The 16231-nt window shown below is 46.3% G+C and overlaps 2 protein-coding genes across 2 annotated transcripts; both read left to right on the plus strand.

Moving 5' to 3' along the window:
* The first annotated feature begins 8217 nt into the window (after window positions 1–8217).
* On the plus strand, window positions 8218–8748 carry LOC121858393 (proline-rich extensin-like protein EPR1). Its single transcript, XM_042354838.1, has one exon. The coding sequence runs from the start codon at window positions 8218–8220 to the stop codon at window positions 8746–8748; it is 531 nt and encodes a 176-aa protein (XP_042210772.1).
* A 90-nt stretch (window positions 8749–8838) lies between these two features.
* Window positions 8839–9174, plus strand: LOC121858394 (U1 small nuclear ribonucleoprotein C-like). Its single transcript, XM_042354839.1, has one exon. The coding sequence runs from the start codon at window positions 8839–8841 to the stop codon at window positions 9172–9174; it is 336 nt and encodes a 111-aa protein (XP_042210773.1).
* Window positions 9175–16231: the final 7057 nt, after the last annotated feature.

The raw sequence follows: 16231 nt of genomic DNA on the forward strand, positions 1-16231 counted from the left end.
TGGGACGACAGGCCAGTAGTAGACGGTAGGACGACAGGCCAGTAGTGGACAGTGGGACGACAAGGCCAGTAGTAGACGGTAGGACGACGGCCGGTATAGTGAACGGTGGGACGACAGGCCAGTAGTAGACGGTAGGACGACAGGCCAGTAATGACAATGAGACGACCAGTAGTAGACGGTAGGACGACAGGCCAGTAGTAGACGGTAGGACGACAGGCCAGTAGTAGACATGTAGGACGACAGGCCGTAGTGAACGTTGGGACAGACAGGCCAGTAGTAGACGGTAGGGCCAGAGTACAGTAGACGGACAGAGCCAGTAGTGAACGGTAGGACGACAGGCCAGTAGACAGTGGGACGACAGGCCAGTAGTAGACAGTAGGACGACAGGCCAGTGTAGAACAGTAGGACGACAGGCCAGTAGTAGACGGTAGTACGACAGGCCAGTAGTAGACGAGTAGGACGACAGGCCAGTAGTGAACAGTAGGACGACAGGCCAGTAGTGAACGATGGGACGTGAGCCAGTAGTGACAGTAGGACGACAGGCCAGTAGTGAACGGTAGTAGACGACAGGCCAGTAGTGAACGGTAGTACGACAGGCCAGTAGTAGACGGTAGGACGACAGGCCAGTAGTGAACGGTAGTACGACAGGCCAGTAGTAGACGGTAGGACGACAGGCCAGTAGTAGACGGTAGGACGACAGGCCAGTAGTAGACGGTAGGACGACAGGCCAGTGGTAGACGGTAGTACGACAGGCCAGTGGTAGACAGTAGGACGACAGGCCAGTAGTAACGATGTACGACGCAGGCCAGTAGTAGACGAGTAGGACGACAGGACGGTAGTGAACGGTAGTACGACAGGCCAGTAGTAGACGTGTAGGACGACAGGCCAGTAATTGACGGTGGGACGACAGGCCAGTAGTAGACAGTGGGACGACAGGCCAGTAATGAACAGTGGGGACGACAGGCCAGTAGTGAACGGTAGGACGACAGGCCAGTGGTGAACGGTAGTACGACAGGCCAGTAGTAAACAGTAGACGACAGGCTGATGTGAATGATGGACGACAGGCCAGTAGAACGAGGTAGTACGACAGGCCAGTAGTGAACTGATGGACGACAGACCAGTGGACAGGTGATGAACGGTAGGACATAATTGATGTGACAGTGGACGACAGCCAGTAGTGAACGGTGAGACAGGCCAGTAGTGACGGTAGTACGACAGGCCAGTAGTGAACAGTGGGACGACAGGCCAGTAGTAGACATGATGGGACGACAGGCCAGTAGTAGACGGTAGGACGACAGGCCCGGTATGAACAGTAGGACGACAGGCCAGTAGTGAACAGTAGTACGACGATGATGATGAACGGTAGGACGACGGTCCATTAGTAGACGGTAGGACGACAGGCCAGTAGTAGACGGTAGTACGACAGACCAGTAGTGAACGGTAGGACGACAGGCCAGTAGTGAACAGTAGTACGACAGGCCAGTAGTGAACGGTAGTACGACAGGCCAGTATGACGGTAGGACGACAGGCCAGTAGTAGACGGTGAAGACGACAGGCCAGTAGTGAACGGTAGGACGACAGGCCGATGGTAGACAGTAGGACGACAGGCCAGTAGTGAACAGTGAGTATGACAGGCCAGTAGTAGACGGTAGGACGACAGGCCAGTAGTAGACGGTAGGACGACAGGCCAGTAGTAGACAGTAGGACGACAGGCCAGTAGTGACGGTGGGACGACGGCCAGTAGTAGACGGTAGGACGACGAAGCGGTAGACGATGAACAACGGGCCAGTAGTGAACGTGGGACGACAGGCCAGTAGTGAACTGTGACGGAATGATGAACGGACGATGACAGGCCGATGATGACGGTGATACGACAGGCCAGTAGTGAACGGTGGGACGACAGGCCAGGAGTAGACGGTAGGACGACAGGCCAGTAGTAGGACGACGGAGGCAGTAGTAGACGGTAGTACGACAGGCCAGTAGTGAACGGTAGTGACGGCCAGTGGTGAACGATGGGACGACAGGCCAGTGGTGGAGACGACAGGCCAGTAGTAGACGGTATATGACAGGCCAGTAGTGAACGGTAATGCAGGCCAGTAGTAGACAGTAGTATGAGCCAGTAGTGAACGATAGGACGACAGGCCAGTAGTAAACGGTGGGACGACAGGCCAGTAGTGAACGGTAGGACGACAGGCCAGTAGTAGACGGTAGGACGACAGGCCAGTAGTAGACGGTAGGACGACAGGCCAGTAGTAGACGGTAGTACGACAGGCCAGTAGTAGACAGTAGGACGACAGGCCAGTAGTAGACGGTAGGACGACAGGCCAGTAGTGAACGGTAGTACGACAGGCCAGTAGTAGACAGTGGTACGACAGGCCAGTATTCTTCCTCAATTCATGATTTTCCCTAATTGCCTTACTGATTGGCTACTTCCTTCCCCACCTTTTCCCTGCCCAGGAGGGATATTTTCCTTCCTCTAGGGTAAAACGGGTTTTCTGTAATAGTTAATGGTGGACTGAAACAAATTGAGGTTAATCTCGATGGCAGGGCTAAGTTAGATCTATTTTCTTTTTGATTCAAAGTATTGGTGCCATTGACAGTAGGTGGAGCCTGGACCAAATCCCTTACCTGCACCTGGCCTGACAAACTGACATGTCATTTAACTGTCTAAATTAGAGGACTTGAGTTAACATAATTATCAAGTCATAAATTATGTATTATCACATTCGATTACTTTATACATAGTATCATGTATAATGCACTATATAGAAAAATAAATACACAGCAATACGTTCTGAATGCATGTATGTATGAATGTGTATAAAAGTATATAGATGTATTTAAGAAACAAAACAAATATGAAAAATAAATAAAAAAGTCGTGGCCAGCGGCAGTAGTCTGTATAATAGTGATATATGAGACTTGTTGGCTCAGCTCGCGAGGTGTTGTTCAGCCTCGCTCAATGACGCAGTGCCTACAGAGATACATACATTCGATTACATAATATAAATAGAGACAGCGAGAGGTGAGGGAAGAGGAAAACAGAGCTAGAGGAGGAGATGAGGGAGAGGAATGGAAAGTGGAAATAATGGAAGGGAAAGAAAAAGATTGTAGAGGTGAGGTGCAGGTCAGGTGGAAGCAGGTTACAGGAACTCTGCCCAGTCTCCCTCTTCTGGTTTGACACAACCTGGTAGCCCCCTGTGCCTCTCATGCTCACGGACTACTCCACCGCCTGGCACCTGCTGGCGTCCACACCCAGCCCTGGCCTGGCTGCCCCGTCCACCCGGCGCTCATGGACAGGACACCACCCCGGCTCCCTGTCAACACAGGCATGCCTGCCGGGGCCCATCCTCCAGTTCACCATCATTGACCACCATGCGGACATGCTAGTGGACTACGTATCTACGCCAAGAAGGACGTCCCCTACCAACCTGTCGACGTCCCCAAAGCCGACACTACCAACGTACCGCCATCACAATCACACAAAAGTATGTCCCTCAATGTTGTCAATGCCTATGGCTATGGACCGGCACTGGCATTATTAGGACCTGCCACGCTTTGCCATAAACAGATAAATTGTACCGGTACACACACTCATCATTCTGTCACTTTATTCAACTTGTGAACCCATGACCCATAAGGCTTTTACGCCCTTAATGCATGAGTTATAAAGGCAAGCATAGACTCCGCATGCTTCCCAGGTGGGCGCTGTAAACGCTTTTGCGCTTCACCTTGCACAGGATGTAAGGGGGTGCCCAATAAACTAGCCCCGTCGGGGACAATTTAATCTAATCTTTATATCTCTGGCTCTCCTAACCTCCCCTCCCTGACCTCTCCTGCCTACCTCCCCTCTTCTCCCTTCTCCCACCCTGATCTCTACTCCTCTCTCCCCATCCTTACATCCCCTCCCTGGCCTCCCCTCTTCTCCCTTGTCCCCACCCTGATCTATCCTCCCTCTCCTCCCTTCTCCTATCCTTACCTCCTCTCTCTCCACCCTAACCTTCCCTCACCTCCCTTCTCCCCATCTTTACCTCCTCTCTCTCCTCCCTATCCTAACCATCCCATCCTGAAGGCGAAATAGAGGGAATAGATGAGCCAAGAGAAGTATATAGAGAGACACAGACAGGAAGAATGATGAAGAGATAGAGAGAAAAAGAGTTGGATGGAGAAAGGGATATTCTCCGAAAGGTAAATAAGAGAGAGTGTAATATCTCATTGTGAATACATTCCTCGTCACGACTTCTGCAATACTATGCGTAATCAGTCACCAGAATGCAATCAACGCAGACACACAAGGTTCGAACACCATCAACTGACAATCTACAAAGAATTTATTGGTTGGTGGAACTTATAATGAATCGCTGACAATTATACTGTAATTATACCAGTACCTGTGAATCCGAGCTGACCACTGCTAACCTTACGTTGTGTCGAGCAGTAATGTGATTGGACTTATTATTCGGTGACTGCTACTAACTTTTTGCCAGTAACTATCATCCAGGCTGACCAATGAGAACTCCATGTTGATATTAATCTAGAATATGATTGGTCTCCTTATCAATAGAGTTAATACTAAGATCCTGGCAGCGTCTAACATGCTTACCAGCAGCCATAATCCAAGTTGTCCAATAAGAACTTCACGTCGTCTGGGACTGAAATGTAATTGAATTCATTGTCACCCTCACCCTCGCGTAAGTGAATACCATTATAATGGCCTCCAAAACTGAATGGTAATCAAAACATTTACTTTTTTTCTTTGAATTATAGATAAATATTGATATGGCCTTAAGTAGTTTCTGGAAATAATAATATTGTATTTATTTTTTACGGCAGATACGTTTCAGAGTTGTCAGTGATTGTCACAATACGTGTGACCAGAGTGTGACTGACAACAAGGCTGGCATAGATTGTGGTCAACTTTCGTCTTAATTAGGAGAGTCTATTGCCAGGATCAGGGACAAATGGCTGTGTTTTTATATTGATATTGAAACAATTTAATTAACCAGAAAAACACGGATACAGAGTGGACAATAATAACAACAACATAGACTTGGCTGAGCAGTTGAGAGCCTGGTTGATGCCGCTGCTCCCCCCCGCCGCCCCACACACACTAATACAGTTTCTCATACAATAACAATTTACTGGAAGGATCAAGATTCGAACATCATAACCTCCTTCCTCCCCTCTCCCCCTCTCCCCCTCTCCCCCCACTTCCTCCCCCTCTCCCTCCTCCTCCCTCTCCCTCCCTCCCTCCCTCCCTCCTGTCACTCCTCTGGCTCAGTGAGTAATTCAGTTATGTTCGAGTCCATCAGTTCAACAGCCCCTGACCTCAACAACAGACGCCTCGATTACGGGTCGTCTGTTATGGCAACGACTCTGGATTTCGGATTTAACGTTACTCATATTTAGCTTGAGAAGAAAAGTCCATGGAGATTTTAAGGTTCATTAAGAAAAATCATTACTGCGCTTCAACCTCAAACCCTTTAAACAGGTAATACGGTAAAAAAAAAAAAACACTAGTCCATCGAACTCTGCGTGCGTGGGAGAGAAGATGGTGAAGGAGAGGTATTTGGACAAGATAATTAAGACTGTTAACAAGAGGGAACTGTAGTTATTTCTTTCTATGCCGGTGATCTAGTAGTGTTTGGACAGAAGGAAGAAGCTTGGTAAGGTTGTGTTAGCATTTGAAAGAGAGAAAAATAATATTAAACTGCATGAAACTAACACTCAAAACTATGAGGTGATGACTGTGGCAGGACGGTAAAGACGGGGGTGACGTGTCGTTAAAGGTCAAGACACAACAAACTACAGATGACCAGAATCTTTTGGGTGTGATGTTTGACAGAGACGGATTGGAGGGAAGTGAAAGTATTTCGAGAATAAATGTTTAAGCCAAAGACATCGTCACCGGAAGCTTATGCTGATATTTACCTCGTCTTAAACTTCACCTCAAGTTGATAGATGAATATGTGGTAACCTGGGAAGTGTCTGGTTAGCCCCGAAGCACCTAGAGGATCGTCACTCTTCGGACTTATTTACACAGCCTTGAGAGGATGTACAGTACAGTTACCTTCACTTCAACAGTGAACTTGGTCTCCCCGAACAATGATGTGAAAGATTCCCAGCCGAGCGATGGGTATCAATGACAGTGAATCAGTAAACCTCATGTGATTCAGTTGGGCTCGTTCGGAGTCTGAATCAGTATAAAGAAATTCTAAATTATCGCCTGTCGCGGCGAGATATATACACCAAATGACACTTGTGACATTTTGTTATACAGTGTGAGCCAGAAGTCACTGTGCACCTACTGTAGGCGATGAGCATATTCAGTGTCTCTGTACTTATACAAATACAGTTTCCGTACTTACTTAAGTTACAGCAAATGTTGGAAATGGCACCCACGTGCCTGTAGACACGCATCTACATGTCTTATCTTTGTAAACACGCGACAATTCAATTCATGGTGAAATTTGCGATGGCTTCCTTCAGCTTAGGGGGAGTGTGAGGGTTGTCTTTGTAAACTGCGCCTTTCATTGCTCCCCTTAGATAATAATCAAGGGGTGTAAGATCTGGCGACCCTGGTGGCCAAATGTCCTTTGAAATTATTCTGTCCCCGAACACATCGCGCAGTAGCTTCATGGAGACACGAGCTGTGCGTGGGTAGCACCGTCCTGTTGGAAGTAGCCGCAAGCAATTTCGTCTTCATTTAAATATCCAATGAAAGGGGTAGAATCATTTCACAATAACGTTCCGGGTTGATTGTTTCACTGAGAAATATACTCATCGTCAACAGTTGGTGCACATTGACTTTTGGCTCATCCTGTATAATTGAAAGAAGCAGTGTTGTCTTCTAAAAACGACTGAACAATGCTTGGGTGCATGAAGGTATGGGAGCAGTTAGTGGAGAATGGCGACCGTAAGAAGGCAGAGGCACGGGGTTCGTGAACACCTGGAATTCAACTCAAGTATGACTAACAGCCTTGATGGTACAAACTTGAGGGATATGAAGTTATAAAAAAGCTACAAATGAGTGACCTCTTAATCAGTGATGTCCACACCACGGTAAGGACGCTTGATTTCGGGTCAGGGTCCATTTCCAGAGACGCGAGCTGAAAGAAGGATCTTCACCGGACCGGCAGGAACAACCAGTGCGTAAAATTACTCACAGTCTGGTGACCACCAATAAGAGGAGCTCCAGTGCAATCAGGGTGGAAGTGATTCAGACCGCTAAAGTTTTCCTATCGGCATGAGCGCTTGCACACTGAACAAGATGAGTTACTTCATCAAATGTAAACAACTGTGACAACATCTGACCTCTGCCAGTTTATTGTCTGAGTTGGCTGACCGGCCATTTCCTGGATCTGCAGACAAATTCACAGATGAAACTTGTGAACAGTGGCTACAAATCGTTGGGCTCCCACACGTGCTGTAACTCGAGGAAGTGACAGGAATGTACCATTTATGTACGGCTCCGGCAACTGATACCAGTGACATCTGGCATTGTTTGGAAAATCTTAGCAGAATTTGACACCACGTCACCCCACTGAGTACTAACAGAGCGTATTATCAGTCACCACAGTACCATTGTTGACGACCGCTGGACCATAATGCTGAAGGAAACCAGGAGCGCCAGGCTCAGCATCTCCCTGAACAGAGTAGGATCAGCATCAAATGATCCTCGGCCGACAGGTGAAGATGCCTGACGGTGCACCAGCTGCTGAGATATATATATGACGGGAGATGATGGAATATAATGTTGTTAATGATAAAAATAATCATCATCCACCTTTTATCGTCCATGTCTTATCACTATTGGTTAATGTAGTACCTGCCTGGTGTACCTACCTGGTGTACCCACTGGTGTACCCTACCTGGTACCCACTGGTGTACCTGCCTGGTGTACCCCACCTGGTGTACCTGCCTGGTGTACCCGCCTGGTGTACCTGCCTGGTGTACCCACCTGGTGTACCTGCCTGGTGTACCTACCTGGTGTACCTGCCTGTACCCCTACCTGTGTACCTACCTGGTGTACCTGCCTGGTGTACCCACCGGTGTACCTGCCTGGTGTACCTACCCCATGTACCTGCCTGGTGTACCTGCCTGGTGCACCCACCTGGTGCACCCACTGGTGCACCCACCTGGCACCTGCCGAGGCACCCAATCTGGTGCACCCACCTGGTGCACCCACCTGGTGCACCCGTCTGGTGCACCCACCTGATGCACCCACCTGGTGCACCCGCCTGGTGCACCCACCCTGATGCACCCACCTGGTGCACCCGCCTGCACCCACCTGGCACCTGCCTCCGTACCCACCTGGATGCACCCACCTGGTGCACCCGCCTGGTGCACCTGCCTGGTGCACCCACCTGGTGCACCTGCCTGGTGTACCCACCTGTGCACCCACCAGGTGCACCCACCTGGTGCACCCGCCTGGTGTACCCGCCTGGTGCACCCACCTGGTGTACCCGCCCAGGCACCCACCTGGTGTACCCGCCTGCACCACCTGGTGCACCCACCTGCGTACCCACTGGTGTACCCACCTGGTGCACCCGCCCGGTGCACCACCTGATGCACCCGCCTGGCGTGCACCCACCTGGCACCCTGCCTGGTGCACCCACCTGCGTACCCGCCCGGTGTACCCACCGGCATACCCACCTGGTGCACCCGCCTGGTGTACCCACCTGGTGCACCCGCCCGGTGTACCCACCTGATGTACCCGCCTGGTACCCGCCCGGTGTACCCACCTGATGTACCCGCCTGGTGCACCCACCTGGTGCACCCGCCTGCGTACCCACCTGATGTACCCGCCTGGCGTAACCTGCCTGGTGCACCCACCTGATGCACCCGCCTGGTGCACCCACCTGGTGCACCCACCGGTATACCACCTGGTACCCACCTGGTGCACCCACCTGGTGCACCCACCCGGTATACCCACCTGGTGCACCCAATGGTGTACCCGCCTGGTACCCACCTGATGTACCCGCCTGGCGCACCCACCTGATGTACCCGCCTGGTGCACCAATTGGTGTACCCACCCGCGTACCCGCCTGGTGCACCCACCCGGTGTACCCACCCGGGTGCACCCACCTGGTGCACCCTACCTGGTGCACCCACCAGGAACTGCCTGGCGTACCCATGCACCCACCGGTGTACCCGCCCGGTGCACCCAACTGATGTACCCACCTGGCACCCGCCTGGTGCACCACCTGGTACCCGCCTGGCGTACCCACCTGGTGTACCCACCTGCACCCGCCTGGTGTACCCACTGATGTACCCACCTGATGCACCCGCCTGGTGCACCTGCCTGGTGTACCCGCCTGGTGCACCCAGCCTGCGCACCCGCCTGCGTACCCACCTGGTGTACCCACCTGGTGCACCCGCCTGCGCCCACCTGATGCACCCACCTGGTGCACCCGCCTGTGCACCCACCTGCACCGCCTGGTGCACCCACCTGGTGCACCACCTGTGCACCCAGCCTGTGCACCCACCTGATGCACCCACCGATGCACCCACCTGGTGTACCCGCCTGGCACCCACCTGATGCACCCACCTGGTGCACCACCTGGTGCACCCACCGGTACCTGCCTGGTGCACCCACCCGATGCAACTGATGCACCCGTCGTGCACCTGCCTGGTGTACCCACCTGGTGCACCTGCCTGGTGTACCCACCTGCGTACCCGTCTGGTGCACCACCCGGCAACTCGCCTGCACCACCTGGCACCCATCGACACCCATCTGCCTGGTGCACCCACCTGGTGCACCTACCCGGCATACCTGCCTGGTGTACCCACCCAGACACCGCCTGGTGTACCTACCAGGTCCACTGCATAATCTGGTGTACCTACTGGTGTACCACCCGGTATACCTGCCGTGTACCCACCTGGTGTTCCACCCGGTATACCTGCCTGCGTACCTACCTGTGTACTTATATTGTCATATCTTCATAAAATTTACATTATTCAAAAGATGATCCTTTACTTCCAATTAATAACTAACATAGATCAATAACGGAGTTAACCCATGTGTAATGGACAGCCTTATATCTATGTTTGGTAGAATAGGACGCTTTTAATGTCTTCTTATTGTAAACTAATGTTGTACAGATATAAACAAAAAATAATCAGTGCGGTGCTTGTTATTTATCTCATAGAAAGGAGCGACGGTCTCTGGTCTTACATGTAATCATTCACACAACTTCTATCAGAAATATTTAACCCAGGCACATTAAAAACAACTTACGTGGACATGTAAAATAACTCCCGTTACTTCAAAATAAATTCCATCGTCTCTGATAAATTTGGTGATTTTCGGTCCAAAATTTGCCCTGTACACACCAGGTATTATGATTGGTCCTTTATGTGGGTAGTGAGTTCACGTCTCTACTGCCAACCAATCACGATGAAGCCTGCTAACTAGACACCCGGTGGACCATGGCAGCTGCTTTGTGTACCTGGCCAGCCTCGGGGTTGGTTCCTTGTCCATCACTCACTTTAGGTTCATAAAGAAGACGTTTCCGATGGCGAATCCAGGTGAGACGTGGGTACACCTTCTCCTAATTAGTATAAAAATAACTGTTAAATAAAGGAGAATAGAATATTGTTACCATTATTATTTAGTGTATTTTTTCCAAGGTGAGTTCCCTTTAAACGTGGTTCCCTTTAAGTGTGTGTCTCTTTAACTGTGTCCCCTTTAAGTGTGTTCCGTGTAAGCTTAACTCTTTTAAGTGTGTTCCTTTAAGTGTGTTTCTTTAAGTGCGTTCCTTTTAATTGTTCTCTCTCTTAAGTGTGACTCCCGTTAAATAAGGCCATAATTCACCTCCGTCCGAGCTTCATGGCCCTCGTGTTTCTTCCTGTGAGTTTGTATACATATTGGCACCGCATGAAGTGCTTGGGCAAAGTGGAGAAGTTATACACTCACACACATACATACACACACACACACGTACATACACACACACACGTACATACATACATACATACTGTACATACATTGATACATACATACTGTACATGCAAACATACATACTTATATACATACATACATATATACATACATACATACATACATACATACATACATACATACATACATGAGGAGAATACCACAAGAATCCAAGTTGTTTATATAAGAAATGTTAGAAGTTGATGAAAATGTTTTGTGTTGCGATATAAATTACTGACAAGAGGCGGCGGCTGAGTGGATACATCGCTCACCCCGTGTCCTTAGGTTCACTGGTTCAAGTTGTGGGTTCCTACAGTCCATCCAGCTGTCATTGGATATATCTAATTTTGCAGTTGGTGAAGTGAAGGGAGTCGAGTGGTCCCCGTGTGTGCTGTAACTCATCACAGTACAGAGGAAATACGGATTAATTATGCCTTCGTCTGACACTCATACATCCACACACTCGGGTTCTCATTATACGTGGATTACTATTATCATTATTATTTCACTATCATTATTCCCTGGGGTATTATTATTATATGAACGTAAGAACATAAGAATGGGGGAAACTGCAGTGAGCCTATTGGGTAGTAGGCAGCTACCAATCAGGGAGGTACTACTGCCTGGGAAGATATTGGAAGCATAATGTGTTGTCTAATGGTAGACCTTGCTGCCATATGGCATCACGAAAATTGTGACCAAGTCCCAGGTTGCTGATCTAACTTTCTCCCTCATTTACACACAATTGCAGGGTCTCAATTGTTTCTCTTACTATTGAGAACACAACATACATAATTGTTTCTCACTTTTGATCTTTTTTTCATTTGTGTATTTCTTTTTGGTTCTTTAATATTATTACGATTACATTTTCGCCCACCAGGCCCTGATGTGGGGCAGTGATCTGTGCCCAGGTGGGCTAATCATAAAAAAAAAAAAAACTACACCCAACTCCTATCGCTTGTATATCCGTCCAACCTATATTTGAAGCTACCCAGCTTGTTCGAGTTAATGATGATGTTTGGTAACTTGTTCCACTCATCCACTACTCTATTTCCAAATCAATGTTTACCTATCTCGCGCATCAATCTAAATTTGTCAAATTTAAAACCATTGCTATGAGTTCACTCCTGGTTGGATAGTTTAATTATATCACCTTTGTTATATCACTTTTTTTTTAACCCTGACTCCCATTTATACACCTTGATCATATCACCCCTCACTCTAACGCCCCTATTATTAAACAACATCTTCCCTTGAAGAGGGTCGTCGTGTTTCAACCCGAGTTTTAAACTAAATGAGTCCTGAGGGACACAGCAGTACAGTACTTAACGGGGTGGTGTGGCGGTAAAATTAACTAATTCCAATAAAATTCATTTATAATGTTGGAATTAGTTAATTTTACCGCCACCTACCCGTGCAGTGTCCCTCAAGATTAATTTAAAACTAAATGAATACTATTACCATTATTATTTCACTATCATTATTCCCTGGGGTATTATTATTATTATTATATGAACCTAAGAACATAAGAGTGGAGGAAACTGCAAATTCAGATGCTTTAATATGTCTCTGTACTCAAGGTTTCTAATGCCTGGGATTAGTCTTGTCATTCTCCTCTGTATGCTTTCTTGATATTCCATATCCATTCTGTAATATGGTGATCAAAACTGAACTGCATAATCTAAGTGAGGTCTCCCAAGTCCAAGATATAGTTTTAGGATAACCTCGCTAGTCTTGTAACTAACACTCCTTTGTATGAACCCATGTACTTTGTTAGTCTTTTTTCGAGGAAATACGCATTATTGTCTTGGTTTAAGATTTTTTTCACAGTCGGATTTCTCTATATTAACTTTGTTCATGTGATATCTGGTTTCTCTATTTACATCCCGTAGGCTAAGTACTTTACATTTCCATATTAAATTTCATCTGTCATTTTTCAAACCTTGCGAAAAAAATTAGATCTATCTGTAATTTTGTGGAGTCTTCGTCAGATTTAATTGTACGCCCTGTCTCCACTTATATCTGTCATTTATGTATATAATAAATAGTAATGGTCAAAGTATTGAGTCTTGGGTTACACCACTAGTGATGTTACCCCAATCGGACTTAGTGCCATTAATGCTGACTCTGTTTCCTGTCCTGTAACCACGCCCTAACCCAGTTTAGAACACCTCCTCCAATTCCATGAGCCTCCACTTTACGGATTGGGGGACCCTGTCGAAGGGTTTGCTGAAGTCGAGGTAAATCACATCATAATCGTGTCCATCATTGTTGTTGTTATTATTATTATTATCATTATTATTATTATTATTATTATTATTATTATTTTTATTATCATTATTATTATTCTCTGGAGTACTTATTTCTATTATTATTGTTAATATTATTAATTTGTACTGTTTTTATCCTCATTATTAACTGTTGTTATCATCATTGGTGTTTGTCTTTTGTCAATGTTTTTGGTCAGATCCCCTGTGTAATGGCAATAAATTATTTACTTGGATGACTGTGGGCGGTTAGTTTTCAAACTGTGCTTCCAGCTGTCAGGTGAAGAAGATGGGTGACCTGACCTGTTTGTCGTGTTGATGAATGTGACCTGATGCCTGTATTGACAGATTTGTTGTTTATCAGTACTTTGTTTTTTACTGAGTAGTAATTTGACCTTGAGGATGTCCAATATCGGTGAATCTGTCAACAAACATTCCTTCTCAACTGACACGAGTTAGTAGAAGTGCACCAGCACCCCGTTGTGTCCACTAATCACAACCCAGGACTTAACTTTGTCCACAAATCAGAGCTCAGTAATAACTTTTGGAATATTTTCATTCGTTTTATAATTCTAAATACTCATTACCTGTAATGTCCGATGGCTATTTGGGTGATTTTATGTTATTCAGGAACTGTGTAACTCCATAATAATCAAATACGTACAGCAATAGTGGCGCCCTCCCGTGGACAAGGACGAGGTACACTATACACTCGCTGTTCACATCCATTCACCAGTTTAATCACTTGAACGAGAGCTTCTACCTATACAGCCAGGAGGTGGAGGTGACAGACCCTCCTTCCCTCGGGCATGGAACGTCGTCTGTGTTTCATTCCATTTACTCTTATTTGTTGAGGCAGAACCACAGAAGGAAATGTGAGGTACCGTATACACCAACACTGCTCAGAGTACAGAACTAATCGTACACCCAGAAACAACGATGGTAGGTTGTTTCATGTCGACCTCTTATGGTAGTAAAGTATTATAGTGTACAGCATCTCCTCGCGATGTGTTATTGTTTTTCGTCATCGGTTGTACATTTTCAGTCACCAAAATGATGCTGGGAGCTTGGAGGAGGGAGTGTGGGAGAAGAGCCTGGATAGTCTTTGTCATTAACTTGTGTTTCTTTTATTAAAATCTTAACTTCTACTAATAGGTAAAGGTTATATAGTATTGTGATAACTGAGGACCTGGGGAAATCATACACAGTGTACAATGTTCATCAATCACGTCTCCCATCCTCAACTAGTAACGAGTACATTATGAATAGTTTCTGTGTTTCTGTAAACTTAACATAGTTCCCCATAAGACAAGCTGAGTAACTATTGTCACCTACCACCCCTTTTTATTATTATAACTATACTGTATTACTAATTAATTCACATGTTGCTCTAGTTTTACATATATATTTGTTTCTCGTGGATAGAGTTAAAAGTTCATGATCTAGAACATAATAATTACAACCCTGCAACTCCTCAGGTGAGAGACGAGAGCCTATAGTATGCAGCAGACACCCTCTCCCTCCCCTCTTACAAGTAGCTGATTACCTGGAGTCTCCGAAGCCTCAATTCAGGTACACGAGGACTTTTTGCGCCAGGTTCCTAGAGTCTCTGTTTCTGTTGGATTGATTGTACTCCCTCCCTCCCTCCCCCTCCACACACACACACACACACACACACACACACACACACACACACACACACACACACACACACACACACACACACACACACACACACACACACACCCCTTTTTCAGCTATTCATCCACAAAAGAAGCAGAAAATGTTCCGCCACAACAATGAATTTGTCAGTGTGACACAAAATTAAATGTTTCCAGGCCATCTTGACACAAACTAATGACAGCCATCAACTGACAGCAATATTTGGAGAGGGAGAGAGAGAGAGAGTTTTGGTGGTCTGTAGTCGTAAAAGTTGTTGTTGTTTTAGTGGTGGTGGTAGTTGTTGTCATAATAATAGTAGTAGAAATTGTTGTAGTTGTTGTTGTTATTAGTAGTAGTAGTAGTAGTCGTAGTCGTAGCAGTAGTTGTCTTTTGTCTTGTTTCCTCTCTCCTACCACCCCTCTCTTTATTACATTTCACTATCAATTATTCACATCCCATTCTCTCATTATGTCCTTATCACCTTTATCTTTCATATCTGTTTGTTTATTTTTATTTACATATTATTCATCCCACACTCCTAATCTTTTCCTCCTCTTCCATCCAGAGTCGAGTTATTCTCCTGTACATTCCTGTTTCTGCTTCCATTTATATAGTTCTCATTCCACCTGTTGCTTTACTTCCTTCCTCTTCTCTGTAATTTCATTCGTTACTCCTACCATCAGTAATTAGAGGAGGAGGAGGAGAATTATCAGTAATTATGTATGGACAAATATACAATCATGTGATAATTGTACTGGTGATGGTACTAGTAGTAATAGTAGTAAGATTAGTTTCAGTCGTAGTAATGACAGTCAGTATAAATAGTTGTAATACATTTATTGGAATGATAGCAATTGCTTTTTTTGTAGTAGTAGTAGTAGTAGTAGTAGTAGTAGTAGTAGTAGTAGTAGTAGCAGTAGTAATATTGGTGGCACTAATTTGATTCTGAGTAATAATTCTGTACCAATGTTTTTACCTGTATTTGTACCCTTATTTGTACCCTTACCTGTACCCTTACTTGTACCCTTACCTGTACCCTTACTTGTACCCTTACCTGTACCCACACCTGTACTCTTTTGTCCTAAATTCATAACTGAAATAATCATTCAGTTTCTACTTATTAGGTTACAGTGTAAAGGCCATTTACCTGTGTATGACTGTTAAGTCATGGCTCTATTACCTGGGTAGAGAGAGACATCTCATATTACCTGTAATTAAAGAGGGAATGTAATGAATACATTAGAGGGGAGAGAGAGAGAGAGAGAGAGAGAGAGAGAGAGAGAGAGAGAGAGAGAGAGAACAGGAGCCACAGAAAGATAAGAGTGAGAGAGAAAGTGAAAGTGTATATTTTGAGAGAGAT

This window comes from Homarus americanus, unplaced genomic scaffold (genome assembly GCF_018991925.1).
Source record: "Homarus americanus isolate GMGI-L3 unplaced genomic scaffold, GMGI_Hamer_2.0 scaffold57980, whole genome shotgun sequence".
In the NCBI taxonomy this organism is placed as follows: Eukaryota; Metazoa; Arthropoda; class Malacostraca; order Decapoda; family Nephropidae; genus Homarus; species Homarus americanus.